The sequence below is a fragment of the Bos javanicus genome, chromosome 14 (genome assembly GCF_032452875.1).
Source record: "Bos javanicus breed banteng chromosome 14, ARS-OSU_banteng_1.0, whole genome shotgun sequence".
Lineage (NCBI taxonomy): Eukaryota > Metazoa > Chordata > Mammalia > Artiodactyla > Bovidae > Bos > Bos javanicus.
Genome location: NC_083881.1, coordinates 16937138 through 16955279, shown reverse-complemented (window position 1 = coordinate 16955279; position 18142 = coordinate 16937138). Strand labels below are relative to the sequence as shown.

The 18142-nt window shown below is 47.0% G+C and overlaps 1 protein-coding gene across 3 annotated transcripts in view; it reads left to right on the top strand.

Moving 5' to 3' along the window:
• The window catches only part of ZHX2 (zinc fingers and homeoboxes 2), a 180712-nt gene that overhangs the window by 157363 nt on the left and 5207 nt on the right, over positions 1-18142 (top strand). For all 3 annotated transcript variants that reach the window (XM_061438696.1, XM_061438697.1, XM_061438698.1), the window contains one exon: positions 2901-5645. In XM_061438696.1, coding sequence (XP_061294680.1) covers positions 3125-5641 — 2517 coding nt within the window. In that variant the 5' untranslated portion in view covers positions 2901-3124 and the 3' untranslated portion in view covers positions 5642-5645. The remainder of the gene's footprint in view (positions 1-2900; positions 5646-18142) is intronic.

Below are 18142 nucleotides of genomic sequence, written 5' to 3'. Positions count from 1 at the left end.
AAGAAGCAGGAGGCCCGTGGGAGGTTTCCAGACGGGAGATGGACGTGGCTTACGCAAGGCAGGGAGAGGTGGAAGTGGTCTGATACTGGTTTATTTTGAAGACAGTCAACAGGATTGCTGGTGGATTAATTTGAGGGTGGGATGAAGAGCATTTTGGCCCAAGTGTGCCATGATAGAGCCGTTGGTGGAGATGAAGAACTTGAGAAAGAGGGGAAAATCAAGAACCTGATGTTCAGGGACGTCCCTGGTGGCCCAGTGGCTAAGACTCAGCACTCCCAATGTAGAGAAGCCTGGGTTCGATCCCTGGTCAGGGAACTAGATCCCACATGCCTCAACTAAAGGTCAGCATGCCACAACTAAGTCTTGGCACAGCCACATAATTAAATGAACTTTCAAATAAGAGTCTCATGTTCAGCTGAACATGTCACTTTGGGTGTAGTCAGCAAAACGACACACTTCTCCCTGCTCTGCTGTGTCCATGTCCCATCCTCAGCAGTGCCTTGAAGGACCCGTACCTACTGCTGAGGAAATTGCCCAGCAGGAAAATGCCTTAGAGTGGCCAGGGTTCTGGGTTCACCGGGGGCAGGGGGGATGCCCCACTCCCAGGTCCCGCTCAGGTTTGTCACCTGACCCCCTAAGCAGATAAGTGGGCCCCCATGCCCCACATGGTTACTCTTGAAAGTAAGCCTGTTAATTCTACCTTGAGACCTCTCTTCAGTGGGACTCGAGCCCAGGCCAGCGAGAGGGACAGAAGGGGATATGCCATCTGCATCTCTTCTCCCTGGATGTCGGCTATCCCTGTTTCAGAACCTATCTCCCCACTCCAGTAGACACACGATGAAAGGCTCTCCTCTGCAGAAGTCCATGCATTCAGACACTCAGCGTGGTCCAGCCCATCACTTCCCCTGTTGGGGTTCTATTAACATACCCCACCTCCTTATAAGCAAATTGTTCTTCTTTAGTCAGTAAGTCATGTCCGACTCTTTTCCACCCCATGGACTGTAGCCCGCCAGGCTCCTCTGTCCATGGGATTCTCCAGGCAAGAATACTGGAGTGGGTTGCCATTTCCTTCTCCAGGAGATCTTCCCGACCCAGGGACCAAATCCGCATCTCCTGCATTGGCAGGTGGATTCTTTATCACTAAGCCACCTGGGAAGCCCCAAATTGTTCCTGAACTCCTAAATTAATATTTGTTTAATTAAATTCCAATCAACATTCTAACAAAATTTTATTTTGCAGATGATTCTGATTTATGAGAACTGATTTACGTTAATAGGTGATCAGAAAAAACCTAGAATTGTTTGACAAAAGAAGAATGATAAAGAGGAACTCTACCCAATACTAAAACATTCTCTAATCTATGGGGAAAAAAATTTAAGTGAAGCATAAGTGGAAGGCTCAATAGCTAGATAAGAGATATAGAGCAGATATAATTGAGAAATACCCTATAAAAATTTAATGTATGACCAGGGTGGTTTCACAAATTAGTGAGAATACAAAAACACTATACATGCTACTAAGATCATTGATAACTTTCTAGAAAAATGGTTAGAATTGTATCTCACAGCTTACCCCAAGATCAGTTCAAGTCCAGGTGACTTAAATATAAAAAAATAAAGCCAAAACACTCTAAGAAAACATAGAATAATAGGTCTCAGCTATCAAAGCAGGGAACCACTTTCTAAAATCACTGTGAAAAAGATGGATAAATTTGCCAGCTAAAAATTAAAAATTCTGTACCTGTAAAACATGAAAAATAACCATAAGCAAAACTAAAAGGTAAACGACAGACTGGGAAAATTTGCAACAAACACAGAGAAGTACTAATATTTTTAATATGGAGGTAACACTTGTAAATTAATAATAAAACCACTGGGCATCACAATACAAAAATGGCATAAATCCACAATTCACAAAATACAAATGGCAAGTGAATCTTTGAAAACTGTTCATCCTTATTAGCAATCAACAGGAGCACCAAAGCATATTAAAACAGTTTTCCCATATCTAATCGGCAGGGCTTTTAATGGTAATATTTCATGTAATCTCAGTGGTGATTCAGGCACTCATTCACTGCCGGGGAAAAGGCCAAATGGAGCAAAACCTTGGCCATAAGAGTCAAGAGAATTTAAAATGTCGACAGCCTTGGACCCAGTGCTTTTATTTCTAAGCATTCATCCAAAGCTCGTTATCAGAAGTAAGGACTAAGGATGTTGACTGCAGTTTTGTCAAGAAGAGTCAGAAATTAGGAATAAAAGTCCAAAGGCAAATCCATCATGTGTGGTGTATCCCTAAAATGTAATATCATGCTTTAATCATTCTCTTGCTCAATGTTTGTGAAAATGGGAAATGTTCAAGGGAAATGAAGGAACTGTGATATCTGGGATGATGTTTTTCTGTATTATACTTTGATGCATTTTCTATAGTGATACTCCTTTTATGGTAAGAAACAAAAACGTTCATGTCCATTTTCTAATGCCCATATACATGCCACTCGCCAGCCCCAGATAAACGTCTTGTTTCTGATGCCGCATCCGTAAGAGTGACTTGCGAACCCAGCCAGCACTTCGCCGACAGGGTTCCCCCCGCCGCCCTAGCCTTCGTGAGATCACAGCACCTTTGCTGCTTGCCTGTATCGGTTGGTCTCTAAACGTGAACGAGTGCCCTGCGTCTTCATCTGTTTGTTCTGGGCTTGTTCCCACTGTCCTTCCCAGAGAACGGAAGAGAAGAAGAAAGTGATCCTTCATGTTTATGAGCGCCTGCTCTCACGCCATCTGTGCTTACCTGGGTGTCTGCTTTGGGTGCCAGTTGGGATGGGTCACGGGAGCAACTTGGAAAGTGTTGCTGGTTTCTTTTGTCTTTTTGAGGAAACTGACGCTGTCTTTGTTTTTGTCCCATAGGTATGATGCTGCCTCTTGCGTTCTGCCATTGGAACAGTTAGTTTTCTGTGCTGAAATCATTTTGGGAAACTCAAGCACTAGACTTCAGCGTTCAAGGGAAGCCAAAGCCATTGGAGGGGGCAATAAAGCCAAAAACTTTTTATCTGAGTAGTTCCAAAAATTTCACTGCCCCTTCCCCACCCACCCCCATCCCCCAAATAAGCCATTGCACACAGACAGGCAGCATGGCAAGCAAACGAAAATCCACCACCCCGTGCATGGTTCGGACATCACAAGTGGTAGAACAAGATGTGCCCGAGGAAGCAGACAGGGCCAAAGAGAAAGGAATTGGCGTGCCACAGCCTGAAACGGCCAAGGATACTTGGGCAGCGGAACCTGAAAACTCTTCCAAAGAAAATGAAGTGATAGAGGTGAAATCTACAGGGGAAAACCAATCCAAAAAGCTCCAAGGTGGTTACGAATGCAAATACTGCCCCTACTCCACGCAGAACCTGAACGAGTTCACGGAGCACGTTGACATGCAACACCCCAACGTGATCCTCAACCCCCTCTACGTGTGTGCCGAATGTAACTTCACAACCAAAAAGTACGACTCCTTGTCTGACCACAACTCCAAGTTCCATCCCGGGGAGACCAACTTCAAGCTGAAGCTCATCAAGCGCAATAATCAGACCGTCTTGGAGCAGTCCATCGACGCCACCAACCACATCGTGTCCATCACCACCAGCGGCCCCGGAAGCGGGGATGGTGACGCTGGGATCTCAGTGAGTAAAACCCCCATCATGAAGCCAGGGAAACCAAAAGCCGATGCCAAGAAGGTGCCCAAGAAGCCGGAGGAGGCCACCCCCGAGAACCATGTGGAAGGGACCGCCCGCCTGGTGACAGATGCCGCTGAGATCCTCTCGAGACTCGGGGGCGTGGAGCTCCTTCAGGACTCGCTAGGACACGTCATGCCTTCTGTCCAGCTCCCACCAAATATCAACCTTGTCCCCAAGGTCCCCGTCCCGCTGAACACTACCAAATACAACTCTGCCCTGGATACCAACGCCACCATGATCAACTCCTTCAACAAGTTCCCCTACCCAACCCAAGCAGAGCTGTCCTGGCTGACGGCGGCTTCCAAACACCCGGAAGAGCACATCAGAATCTGGTTTGCCACCCAGCGCTTAAAGCACGGCATCAGCTGGTCCCCGGAGGAGGTGGAGGAGGCCCGGAAGAAGATGTTCAATGGCACCATCCAGTCCGTCCCCCCGACGATCACCGTGCTGCCTGCCCAGTTGGCCCCCACGAAGATGTCACAGCCCATCCTCCAGACGGCTCTCCCATGCCAGATCCTCGGCCAGACCAGCCTGGTGCTGACTCAGGTGACCAGCGGGCCAGCGACCGTCTCCTGCTCCCCCATCACACTTGCCGTGGCTGGAGTGACCAACCATGGCCAGAAGAGACCTCTAGTAACTCCCCAGGCTGCCCCCGAGCCCAAGCGCCCCCACGTCGCTCAAGTGCCAGAGCCCCCACCCAAGGTGGCCAACCCCTCGCTGACCCCAGCCAGCGACCGCAAAAAGACCAAGGAACAGATAGCGCACCTAAAGGCAAGCTTCCTGCAGAGCCAGTTCCCCGACGACGCTGAGGTCTACCGGCTCATCGAGGTGACTGGCCTCGCCAGGAGCGAGATCAAGAAGTGGTTCAGCGACCACCGGTACCGGTGTCAACGGGGCATCGTCCACATCACCAGCGAATCCCTCGCCAAAGACCAGCTGGCTCTCGCTGCCTCCCGCCACGGCCGCACATACCACGCATACCCAGACTTCGCCCCACAGAAGTTCAAAGAGAAAACCCAAGGTCAGGTGAAGATCCTGGAAGACAGCTTTCTGAAAAGCTCTTTCCCAACCCAAGCAGAACTGGACAGGCTGCGGGTGGAGACGAAGCTGAGCCGGAGAGAGATCGACTCCTGGTTCTCAGAGAGGCGCAAGCTTCGGGACAGCATGGAGCAGGCCGTCCTGGATTCCATGGGGTCCGGCAAGAAAGGGCCAGACGCGGCGGCCCCCAACGGTGCTCTGTCCAGACTTGACCAGCTCTCCAGTGCCCAGCTGGCCAGCTCTCTGCCCAGCCCCTCACCAGCGATTACAAAAAGTCAAGAACAGGTTCATCTCCTGAGAAGCACGTTTGCCCGAACCCAGTGGCCGACCCCGCAGGAGTATGACCAGCTGGCGGCCAAGACCGGCCTGGTGCGAACTGAAATCGTGCGCTGGTTCAAGGAGAACAGATGCTTGCTCAAAACTGGAACCTTGAAGTGGCTAGAGCAGTACCAGCCGCAGCACGTGGTGGACGATCACGGCTATGACACCCCGTCGAGGAAAGTGGTCAAGACCGTCATCACCGAGAACCCGAAGAATGGGAGTGAGGGGGGTCATCAGTACTACAAGGACCCCAAAAAGCTCTGTGACGAGGACCTGGAGAAGCCGGGACCCAGAGGGAAGGCAGGTGGCGAGCAGGTGAAAGACAATTTGCCGGCAAAGCCCTCGGAGGCCACGTCGGACAGGTCGGAGGGCAACAGCCGGGACGGCCAGGCCAGCGACGAGAACGAGGAGTCGGGTGTCGTGGATTGGGTGGAGGTGACGGTTGGAGAGGAGGACGCTGCCTCCGACAGGTCAGACAGCTGGAGTCAGACGGCAGCGGAAGGCGCAGGGGAGCTGGCTGACTCGGACTCGGACAGCGGCCCGGCGGAGGCCAGCCAGGCCTAGACAGGTAATGCCACCTGTTCCCCGGGGAGCCGCGGAGGGGTGCTGGGCTTCCTTCTGTCTATTGACTGTGTCGATACAGTTATCAGGTACAGAGCTGTTGACACAGATGATGTGTTCGCCTCTCAAGCTCTTTTAAAACAAAGGAAGAAAAACAGGGGTTGGCAGATTTTACATCCTTATTTGCAAGGTGGTGCCCAAGTGGCACAGTGGTAAAGAACCTGCCTGATAACACAGGAGACATGAGATGTGGGTTTGATCTCTAGGTCAGGAAGACCCCCTCGAGGAGGGCATGGCAACTCACTCCAGTATTCTGGCCTGGAGAATCCCATGGACAGAGGAGACTGGCAGGCTGCAGTCCATAGGGTCATACAGAGTCAGACACGACTGAAGTGACTTAGCACACACACAGACACTCTGGTTGTCGGAAACATCACTGCCTGTGGCCTTTGGGCATCTGTCCATTCTAAAGTCTGGTAACAAGGTGACGCGACACAAGGCCTGTTTTGTGTTTGCTGCTATAAGAAACAAACATAAATGATATGTCTTTTCTTTTCCCTTTTGGATTTTTTTTAAGAGCTAAGTGTCCAAGTTTGCTGAATAAAAACGTGGGATTGTTTCCTCTAACCTGGAAGGTTTTGAAAGCCCCTGGTGTTTGTGTTGCGGTGGCTAAAGGCAGGTGCCCCCGTGTGTGTCTGATTAAGTAACCCTGCTTGTTGCTGCGCTGATGGGGTCCCCAGAACCCCTTCCAATCTGGACGAGACTGGTATAAATTAGGTCTGTGGAGCCACAGAAGCCTGGGTAGGGAGGTTACCATGGTTACTAATGGCCATGTCATCCACATAATGGGACGTGCCACCGAGCCCTTGGTGTGTGTGCTTCACCGAGGTCTGTGCAAATCAGAACCTGAGTTAAGTTTAGAAAAGGGGCGGGGGGTGGGGGGGAGGATAAGGAGGAAAAGTTCTACCTTGGCCAAAGCCAGTGTATGCCAAGGGCAGCTTAGGACCAGCATGGAGATGCAGGATTTACAGTCTGCCTGGGCTGACTTCTCCAGAGGTCACTCAAAAGGCAACAGACACTCCCCGCCCCCACCATGTCATCTTTAAACATAATGAAAGGTAGAACCTCCAGAATGATGGATAAGGTCCCCAAGAGAGCCTTGGAGAGTACCATACCTCTTTATTTATGAACTCAGACAACTTTGGCCAGCCATGTCACTCAGTTCATTTATCCAGTCATAAAACGAGGCACCTGGCAAGTAAAGTCCTCTGGAAACCTTATTTTAGCCCGTCCCATCAGCTCTTAGAAGAGCAATTTAACGAGAAGCCAAGCACAGAATGCCATCGTGTCTTTCTCCTTCAACTTTTCAGGAGGAAGTGGTAATATGTTGGGGGTGAGGAAATGGCGCTGGTGATAGGAAGGGGTTAAAGGGCATCATCCATGGTGCCACCTCCCCATCTCCCTCTGGCCATTTTCTTGCTTCTTATAAGACCCTGCTGGGACTTCCCTGGTGGTCCAGTGGTTTAAGACTCCCACGCTCCCAGTGCAGGGGGCCCAGGTTCAATCCCTGATCAAGGAACTAGATCCCACATGCCACAACTAAGAGCCTGCATGGCGCAACTAAGACCCATCGCAGCCAAATTAAAACATAATAATAAAATAACAAATTAAAAAAAAAAAAAGATCCTACCAGTCCAGCTCATATCTCCCATATTGAAATGAAAGAGCAATTTTTTTTGTCCAATCAGATTCTGTGTGAACGCTTCTAGTTTGCCCTAGATTCCTAATGGTGCATAAACATGTCTACACGATGCCTTTTTCCTCCTACCACATAGTAGACAGCTGGGTTCAATTCAACTTCACAGATACACTCTGAGCACCTGCGGTGTGCAGAAAACTGCTCTAGGCGCTAGAGAGAACAGGGTGACGAAGACAGAGTTCTCATTGCCCTGGAGCTTACTCAACCAACAACAGAGGAAATTACTCTTTCCTTTATTCGCCAGGGTGTTCTGTTGTGTGACGGAGACGAGCACAGCCGTGGGGGAGCACAAGGAGGGGCACCCAGGCTAGGGGTCAGGGCAGGCTTCCTGGAGGAAGGGACAGCTGACTCAGCTGATAGGAAGGAATTAGCCAAGTGCACAGACAAGAAGGGCTTCCCAGGTGGCGCAGTTGGCAAAGAATCTGCCTGCCAATGCCAGAGACGAAAGACACGCGGGTTTGATCCCTCAGTCAGGAATATCCCCTGCAGGAGGAAATGGCAACCCACTCCAGTATTCTTGCCAGGGAAATCCCACAGAGGAGGCTGGTGGGCTACAGTCCATGGGGCCGCAAAGAGTCGGACATGACTGAGCGACAGAGCAGCAGCAGGAACTAGCCATCTCCCTGAAAAGGACAGGAACACACAGGAACATCTTTTTATTTATGGCGAACACCACAAGAGTATGCTAGAAAATATCCCTAAACGAGATGCTAAGATCTACTCAACACCGGAAGACACCTGATATCCCTAATGGGCCTCCTGATATTTTTCAGACACCACTGTTTTAAGAAAGGGGCCTCAATCTGGCTGCTGGCGGTGCCTGAAAGTTCTCCCGACAAGGCACCCCTTCGAGGAAGCTTTCCACCTCAAAGGGGGAAAAAAAACCTCTCCAAAATTACTTCACAGCTTTTATGAACCAAACACAGAGGTCTCTTGAAATTCATAAATATTCAGTGATGTCTTTATTTAAACACATATTTATCTAGGAACCTGCAGTTGAGTGCAATTGCCACACATATAATCCTAGAAATAATGCATGGTTTTGATTTCATTAAAAAAAAATAAAAACTTGGGTAAGCAGCTGAAAGCTGATTCTAGGACTGGATTTCCTCTGTGGGAGTGAGCATCCCCCACCACCACCACCCCGCCCCCAGCCAGTTCCTCAGGCTGAAGCTTGGCAAGGCTCAGGATAGTGTCTGACTGTCCAGGCTCACCTGGCCCTGAGATTAGACGCAAAGATAAGGAATCCTTCCCAAGCTGTGAATGGGGTCACCTTGATTCAGTCTCTGGATCCATCCATTATCAAGCCATTCATTGAGAGACCTGTTCCCATAAGAAGCCAAAAAAGAAACTCCTTTCCTAAAAATGAGTCAAAATACTTGAGCCAAAGATTGTCAGATGTATGCCTTGATGTTCGGCCAGACAAAGTAGCCCAGCTCTACTTCCATGAAGAATTTCTGTTTATTTGGATATGCCATGTGCTCAGCACTCTTGCCAGCACATCTATTAAGTCATTTAAACTTCATGACAACCCTCTGAGAGAGGTATGGCTCTTTCCTCATTTTCTGCCACGCTATATCGCTTCAGTTGTGTCCAACTCTTTGTGACCCTATGGACTGTAGCCCACCAGGCTCCTCTGTCCATGGGATTCTCCAGGCAAGAATACTGGAGTGGGTTACCATTTGCTTCTCCAGGGGATTTTCCCGACCCAGGGATCGAACCCACGTCTCCGTATCCCCTGCATTGGCAGCTTCTTTACCACTAGCGCCACCTGGGAAGCCCAAGTGTCACTCAGCTGTGTCCGACTCTTGGCAACCCCACGGGCTGTAGCCCGCCAGGTTCCTCTATCCATGGAATTCTCCAGGCATGAATACTGGAGTGGGTAGCCATTCTCTTCTCCGGGGATCTTCCCAACCCAGGGATCAAACCCTGGTCTCCCGCATTGCAGGCAGATTCTTTATTGTCTGAGCCACCAGGGAAGCCCATTTTACGGGAGGCCAAGCTAAGGCTCAGAAATGCTCGCCCTGGTTTCCTCAGCTCGTGACTGGTGGAGCCTGGAGACCCCCTGCTCACACGTCAGTGCACCACCTCGCCAAAGTGCACAACCGTCACCGCCCAGGCTAGACCAACAGGTGTGGTCATGTCTTCATTCTATACGGAACTGAACACTAGTACACAACTATTCACTCACTACTCTGCTGCCTCCTGATTTCTGCCAATTTCCATCTCCTGAGAATTAGGGATGGCTTTGGGGAAGAGGTAAATTCTGTGAAAATGTCAGAAAAAAAATTATTTTCCATAGTTCAACTTGCTTAAAATATTCAAGGCTGCCAAGTCTTGGAGCCTAGCTACAATTTAGGATCCAGGATATGTATGCCTCCATAATCTGTTCAGATTAGCCATCTAAATACAGATGTGTGAACGGATGGATGGAGAAGTGAAAATTTGTAATTAACTATTTCCCTGTCTCACCTCTACCAGATCCTTGAAGACAGGCACCATTCCCAATTAATCCCTGAATCCCCCCCAGTGCCTGATTCAGAACAGATGCTCTACAGTGGTTTATTGAACCAACCTGAGAATTACTACAGAGAGTTGGCCTCCAGTTATCAGGATCTGGTATTTCAGTCCTCTGCTTCTCCTCATTCTTTTTCCCATCACTCACTAGTCCCATCAGATGACAGCCCTCAGGGGAGAGGAACTGGGGACAGTTTGCTTTCCGTGTGTGAGCAGCTTGAGGGAAAGGTCTGTTGGAGAATCAGTCACTAGCTATTTACTGGGTGATGCTTTTCATGGACTGTACATTAGCCTCACTGCCCTGGTACCTCATGGAGAGTTAACTGCTATCACTTCCTTTTATCTAATTCCAGAGCTTCTCACACTAGGAATTTCCTCTGCACTTTAGGCAGCTTGTAGCAACTTAAGGACATAATGAAATCAAAGCCCCTCATTTTTCAGAGGAAGGATGCTGGCCCCAAGGAGGAGAAATAACTAGCCCAGAGACGTTCACAGTAAGTGCCTTGGCTCATTCATCCACCAGTGTTTGTGGAAAGCCTGCAGTGCCAGGCTCCAGAATACTGTGGCACTCAGCATGTCCCTGCCCTCACGGAGCCCATGTGCTGTGTGCTACGTCATTTCAGTCATGTCCAACTCTTTGCAACCCTATGGACTGTAGCCTGCCAGGCTCCTCTGTCCATGGCATTCTCCAGGCAAGAATACTGGAATGGGTTCCATGCCCTCTTCCAGAGAATCTTCCTGACCCAGGGATCGAACCCACATCTCTTACATCTTCTGCATTAGCAGGCAGATTCTTTACCACTAGTGAGTGCCACCTGGGAAGCCCCAAAGCCCATAGTCTTTGACCAAATAATCTTCCATCAAACAAAAAGGAAACGCTGCCAGGTGACAAGATTTTTTGAAGGAAAGGTGCATGGAACTGTGAGACTATAGAGCAATTAGACCTGATTTAAGGGATTAGGCAAGGTTTCTCTGAACAAGAAGTGGATGAATTGAAATCCAAAAGGTTAAGTAGGAGTTGGCTGGGCAAAGAGGAGAAGCTGTCCAAGCAGAAGAGACAACAGACTCAAAGACAACATACTCCCTGAAACAGGAGGGAACTTGGTGCGTCAGGAACCTGAAAGGTGGCTACTGTGGCTATGACTTGCCTGAGTTCACACTTCGAAGAAGCGCAGGAGTAAAAAAACGGAATGCTAGGTGGGGTCACATATCATCAAATTATCCCTTGAAACTCCTCTCACTCACCAATAAAGACTATATGTGATTCTGTGTGTATGACCCAGTAGACAAAGTTTGAGACCCTCTGTAATACTTAAGGAAGGAGCGAAAGGAAAGTCATCAGGCTTTCCTGGTGGCTCAGTGGTAAAGAATCCACCTGCCAATGCAGGGGAGACAGGTTCAATCCCTGGTCTGGAAAGATCCCACATGCTGCAGAGCAAGTAAGCACCATGCACCAAAACTATTGAGCCTGTACTCTAAAGCCCAAGAGCCGCAACTACTGAAGCCGGCGGCCCTAAAGCCCATGCTTTGCAGCAAGAGAAGCCCACGTGCAGCAATGAAGACCCAGTGCAACCATAAATAAATAAATAAATCTCTTTTTAAAAAAAGAAAAAAAAAAAGGAAAGTCATCTTGCAGATGTCTAGATGTTGTTGAGAACTTTCTTCCCTGGTTGTAAATGGAAGATGGGTGGTAGAAAATTCTAGAACACCCACATGCCCATACATTTGATTCCTTTTTATGATTAAAGTCTCTACAGCCTTAATACTCACTGTATTAGTCAACTAGGGCTGCCAAAACAGCAGAGCATTGACTGAGCATCTTAAAGTACAGAAATCTATTTTCTCACAGTTTTGGAGGCTAAAAGTTCAAGATCAAGGTGCCAGCAAGTTTCATTCCTGACATGACCACTCTCCTTGGCTTGCAGACGGCCACCTTCTTTGTCCTCACGTGCCTTTCCTTTGTGCATCTACCCTCTTGCTGCCTCTTCCTCTCTTATAAGGATACTCATCCTGTTGGATTGGAGCTCCACCCTTATGACGTCCTTTAACCTTCATTACCTGCCAACATAGGAGACGTAAGAGACAGGGGTTCAATCCCTGGGAAGATCCCCTGGAGGAGGAAATGGCAACCCACTCCAGTATTCTTGCCAGAAGAATCCCATGGACAGAGGAGCCTGGCAGGCCATAGTTCAGAGGGTCACAAAGAGTTGGACACAACTGAAGTGACTTAGCACAGCATGTACACACCTCCTTAAAGGCCCTGAATCTCCAGATACAGTCACCCTGGGGATTAGAGTTCAGCATAGAACTTGGGGTAGGACACAGTTCAGTCCACAGCACTTACCAGTAGACTTGTCTGTTGTTATCAGGACCAAGTGAGATAATATAAATGAAAGCCCCAAAATAGGGGCGTGGCCTTGGCATCAGCATCTGCTCAATGAACACAACTCAGAAATTGCACAGTCTTCTGCATGTGGAGAACTTGGCCGTCTTGCGTTTCCAAATTGACTGTTTCGGTTGGGGTCCCACTAGTACAAGCCCATGCTTTGGGGTGTTCATGGCACCTGCATCTCAAGGTGGGGCTAGGGGGCAGAGGCAACAAGGGGTGACATTTGCTGAGCACTTACTATGCCAGGCACTGCTCAAGCACTTTATGTGTGTTAACTCAACAGCTCTCCATAGACATTATTTTCATTGTCTGATGAGAATGAGTCACAGACAAGTAACTGGCCCAAGGTCACTGAGCTAGAAAACAGTGGAGCTGGAATTCAAACCAACACTTGTAACTGTGTCGAGAGTCTGCCTGCTGAGTTTAAAATAGGATTCCAAGGAATTTCCCTGGTGGTCCAGTGTTAAGATTTCACTGTCCAATGCTGGGGACTCAGGTTCAATCCCTGATCAGGAACTAAGATCCCACCTGGTGCAGGGCAGCTAAGCTCACATGCCGCAATGAGAGGAGCCCGCTTGTGCTTCAACAAAAAGACCCAGGGCACCCACACACAAAAATAATGCATAAATAAAATATAATTCCATTTGCTCAGATTCTTTGAGGTCCACAAGATAATATCCACTGATGGAAAAGGACCAGGAAGACCCAGTGGACCCTGATTCCTTCTGCCTTTGAACATCTCCAAAAGCAGGGAGCTCTACCTGGTGTACAAGTCTGTGTAACAGGAGGTCCCCAAACCGCTTCAGAGAAAGAGCCTTAGCCAGACGTCCAGAGTTGACCAAGGCCGAATGTGGGGTCAGTTTGGGATAGTGCAAAATTTCCTGCATCCACTGGGAACTGACTTATTCTTTTTCTTTGTCATCCATCCCCCCTCCCAGTAAAAGAAAGTTGGACTCAGAAATGTTATTGAGCTAACAAATCACAGCCACACTGCTTGTGTTTCTGTCTCAGGGACTGCAGCGTTCTCTCTCAAGTCCACGGGGCCCAGGGGACATCCCTACAGGGAAAATTAAGGAGAAATAGAAACAGAAAGCTGGCGCATGGGAAAAGAATTCTAATTGTTTCATGCTTCCCAAAAGGCAGAGTAATAAGGAAACAGATTTTGCTAAAGAATTAGATAGTGCTTTTTAACATTCCAAGGTGTCCCCAAGATATAAAGGGACAGCTGTGGGAGGCAGTGGGTCCCCCCATCCTGGGCAGTGTTCAGGGAGAAGTGCGACATCCACTCAGTGGAAATGTTTGAAGAGTGGCCACAAGGGGCCCAGTGACCTTGCAGTTTCTCCCACAGCTGCGATCTGACGCCCTGGGACTAAGTGACTCATCAGACCATTGGTTCTCTGCACGGGTGAGTGTCCCTGACCAAGTGATAAGATTCCAGGTAGTAGCCCAGGTACTTAGCAAGAGGCCACATAAGTAAAGATCACTGTTGTTGTTCAGTCACTAAGTGGTGTCCAACTCTTTGCAGCCCCATGGACTGCAGCACACCAGGCTTCCCTGTCCTCCCAGAGTTTGTTCAAACTCACGTCTATTAAGTTGGTGATACCATCCAACCATCTCATCCTCTGCCGCCCCCTTCTCCTCCTGCCCACTCTTTAAAAAATCAACAATAAATGAAATGTGAACTTTGTCACCGATCTTGTCTAAGCAGCCACCTCTAACAGTACCGTGCTCTCTTCCTGTGTTTCCTTCATTAACAAACATTTGAGTATCCTCCGTGAGCCAGATGCTGTGGTGGGAGAGATGGGGCTGGGGCAGGAGGTAGCAGTGAACACTGTGGACATACGACTCATCAGGCAATTTGAAGACATCGTGATGACAGCTGCACTGTGCAAGCCCCAGCAAGGGAACATTTAACAAGGCGAACTGAGCGTGTCTGGGAGCAGGGCCTTCTGGGGAAGCGGCCTGCCGCGGGAACAGTGGCACTGCTCAAGGGACAAGGCCCCAGGGCTGGGCTGTGTGCCCTCTGTGTCCAGTATCTTCCCAGCCTTACTCGAGAGTGCTGCCAGCTCCCACAGCCCAGCTCCTGCCCACCATGACACACCCTGGGAGAGGTCAAACGAGAACTGAAGCCCAGCGGTTCCAAGAGCCAGGCCCAGAGCCACCCACAGACATCTGGGAACATTGCAAAAACCGAAAAACAGTGACGTTGTCTCCCCTTCTCCGGGTCACCCTTTGGCCTTGCAATCTGGTTTTTGTGGCTTTTTTAATGGTCTTGTTCAGCATTTATTTTTCTTTATTAATACATAGTTGGAGGATTATACACGTCCATACCCATAAGATAGGGAAAAACACATTGTCATAAAAGAAAAGAAATATGATTCAAAGAAATAGAACATCCCATGCTCTTGGATTGGAAGAATATTGTTAAAATGACCACACTACTCAAAGCAATCTACATATTTAATGTGATCCCTGTCAAAATACTCATGACATTTTTCACAGAACTAGAACAAATAATCCTAAAAGTTATACAGAACCACAAATGACTCAGAATGGCCAAAGCAACCCTCAGTTCAGTTCAGTCGCTCAGTGATATCCGACTCTTTGTAACCCCATGGACTGCAGAATGCAAGGCTTCCCTGTCCATCACCAACTCCCAGAGCCTGCTCAAACTCATGTCCATCAAATCAGTGATGCCATCCAACCATCTCATCTGTCATCCCCTTCTCCTCCTGCCTTCAGTCTTGTCCAGTTTCAGTGTCTTTTCCAATGAGTCAGTTCTTTGCATCAGGTAGCCAAAGTATTGGAGTTTCAACTTCAGCATTAGTTCAGTTCAGTTCAGTCACTCAGTCGTGTCTGACTCTTGGTGACCCCATGAATCGCAGCACGCCAGGCCTCCCTGTCCATCACCAACTCCCGGAGTTCACTCAGACTCACGTCCATCCAGTCAGTGATGCCATCCAGCCATCTCATCCTCTGTCGTCCCCTTCTCCTCCTGCCCCCAATCCCTCCCAGCATCAGAGTCTTTTCCAATGAGTCAGCTTTTCGCATGAGGTGGCCAAAGTACTGGAGTTTCAGCTTTAGCATCATTACTTCCAAAGAAATCCCAGGGCTGATCTCCTTCAGAGTGGACTGGTTGGATCTCCTTACAGTCCAAGGGACTCTCAAGAGTCTTCTCCAACACCACAGTTCAAAAGCATCAATTCTTCTGTGCTCAGCTTTCTTCACAGTCCAACTCTCACATTCATACATGACCACAGGAAAAACCATAGCCTTGACTAGACGGACCTTTGTTGGCAAAGTAATGTCTCTGCTTTTGAATATGCTATCTAGGTTGGTCATAACTTTCCTTCCAAGGAGTAAGCATCTTTTAATTTCATGGCTGCAGTCACCATCTGCAGTGATTTTGGAGCCCAGAAAAATAAAGTCTGACACTGTTTCCACTGTTTCCCCATCTATTTCCCATGAAGTGATGGGACCGGATGCCATGATCTTCGTTTTCTGAATGTTGAGCTTTAAGCCAACTTTTTCACTCTCCTCTTTCACTTTCATCAAGAGGCTTTTTAGTTCCTCTTCACTTTCTGCCATAAGGGTGGTGTCATCTGCATACCTGAGGTTATTGATATTTCTCCCAGCAATCTTGATTCCAGCTTGTGCTTCTTCCAGCCCAGCATTTCTCATAATGTACTCTGCATATAAGTTAAATAAGCAGGGTGACAATATACAGCCTTGATGTACTCTTTGTCCTATTTGGAACCAGTCTGTTGTTCCATGTCCAGTTCTAACTGTTTCTTCCTGACCTGCATACAGATTTCTCAAGAGGCAGGTCAGGTGGTCTGGTATTCCCATCTCTTGAAGAATTTTCCACAGTTGATTGTGATCCACACAGTCAAAGGCTTTGGCATAGTCAATAAAGCAGAAAGAGATGTTTTTCTGGAACTCTCTTGCTTTTTCCATGATCCAGCGGATGTTGGCAATTTGATCTCTGGTTCCTCTGCCTTTTCTAAAACCAGCTTGAACATCAGGAAGTTCACGGTTCCCGTATTGCTAAAGCCTGGCTTGGAGAATTTTGAGCATTACTTTACTAGCGTGTGAGATGAGTGCAATTGTTCGGTAGTTTAAGCATTCATAGGGGGACAAAAAAAACAAAGCTGAAGGCATAACCCTCCCAGACTTCAGACTATACTATTGATACAAAGCTAAATAATCAGAACAGCATGGTATTGACACAGAAACAGACACACAGATCAATGGCACAGAATAGCCCAGAGATAAACTCACACACCTATACTCAATTCATCTTTGACAAAGGAGGCAAAACTAGGCAATGGAGAAAAGACAGTTTGTTCGGCAAGTAGTATTGCAAAAGCTGGACAACTGCATGTAAATCAGTGAAGTTAGAACACACTCTCATACCAAACACAAAAATATACTCAAATGGTTTAGAAATCTAAATGTAAGATATGACACTATAAAACTCATAAAAGGGAGTATGGGCAAAATATTCTCAGACATAAATCGTAGCAATATTTTCTTAGTTTCCCAAGGCAAAAGACATAAAAGCAAAAATAAATAAATGGAACCTAATCAAACTTAAAAGCTCTTGCACAGCAATGGAGACTGTCAACAAAACAAAAAGGGAACCCCCTGAATGAGAAAAAATATTTTGCTGATTGTGCAATCAACAAAGGGTTAATATCCAAAATATACAAGCAGCTCATACAACTCAATATCAAGAAAACAACCCCATTGAAAAATGGGCAGAAGATCTAAATAGACATTCCTCTAAAAAAGTCATAGAAATGGCCAACAGGCACATGGAAAGATGCTCAATATGCCAATTATATTAGAGAAATGCAAATCAAAACCACAATGAGGTAACATACCTGTCAGAATGGTTATCATGAAGAAGTCTACAAATAATAAATACTAGAGAGGATGTGGAGAAAAGACAACCCTCCAACACTGTTGGAGCACAGGAATGTAAATTGGTATGTAAATATGATGGAAAACAATTAAGATATTCCTTAAAAATCTAAAAATAGAACTACCATATGATCCAGCAGTCCCGCTCTGGAAAAGATGAAAACGTTAAAAGATACATGCACCCCCGACATTCGCAGAAGCACTGTTTGCAGTAGCTGAGACATGTACACAACCCACGTGCCCAGCGACAGACAGCTGGCTTAAGAAAATGTGGCGTGTATATGTGTGTATATAACTCAGCCATAAAAAAGAATGAAATATTGCCATTTGCAACAACAGGGATGAACCTAAAGATTATTAGTAAAGTCAGAGAAAGATAAATATTACATGATATCACTTATATGTTAAATCTAAAAAATAACACAAATTAATCTATATAAAAAACAGAAACAGATCACAGACACAGAAAATAAGCTCATAATTACCAAAGGGAAAAGAAGGGGGATGGATAAATTAGGAGTATGGTATTAACAGATACACATTGCTATATATAAAATAGATAAGTGAAGATATACTGTATAGCACAGGAAGCTCTAATCAATATCTTATAATAATCTATAATGGAAAATAATCTGAAAATAGTATATATATATATGTATATATATAGGATCACTTTGCTGTATACCTGAAACTAACAGAATACTGTAAATTTACTTCCATTCTTTTTAAAAAATGCCAGATGGAGAACCACGTTAATATTGAGGTTTATCTAAAAGGCAAATTTTTACCAACATGACACTGTAAAGCAATTTTCCTCCAATTAAAAAATAAAAAAACAAAAGGCAACTTTCTACCAGTCACTTAGAGACAGGGTTCAGTTTTCTGTAGGAGAGACAAGATGTGTATAGCCTCA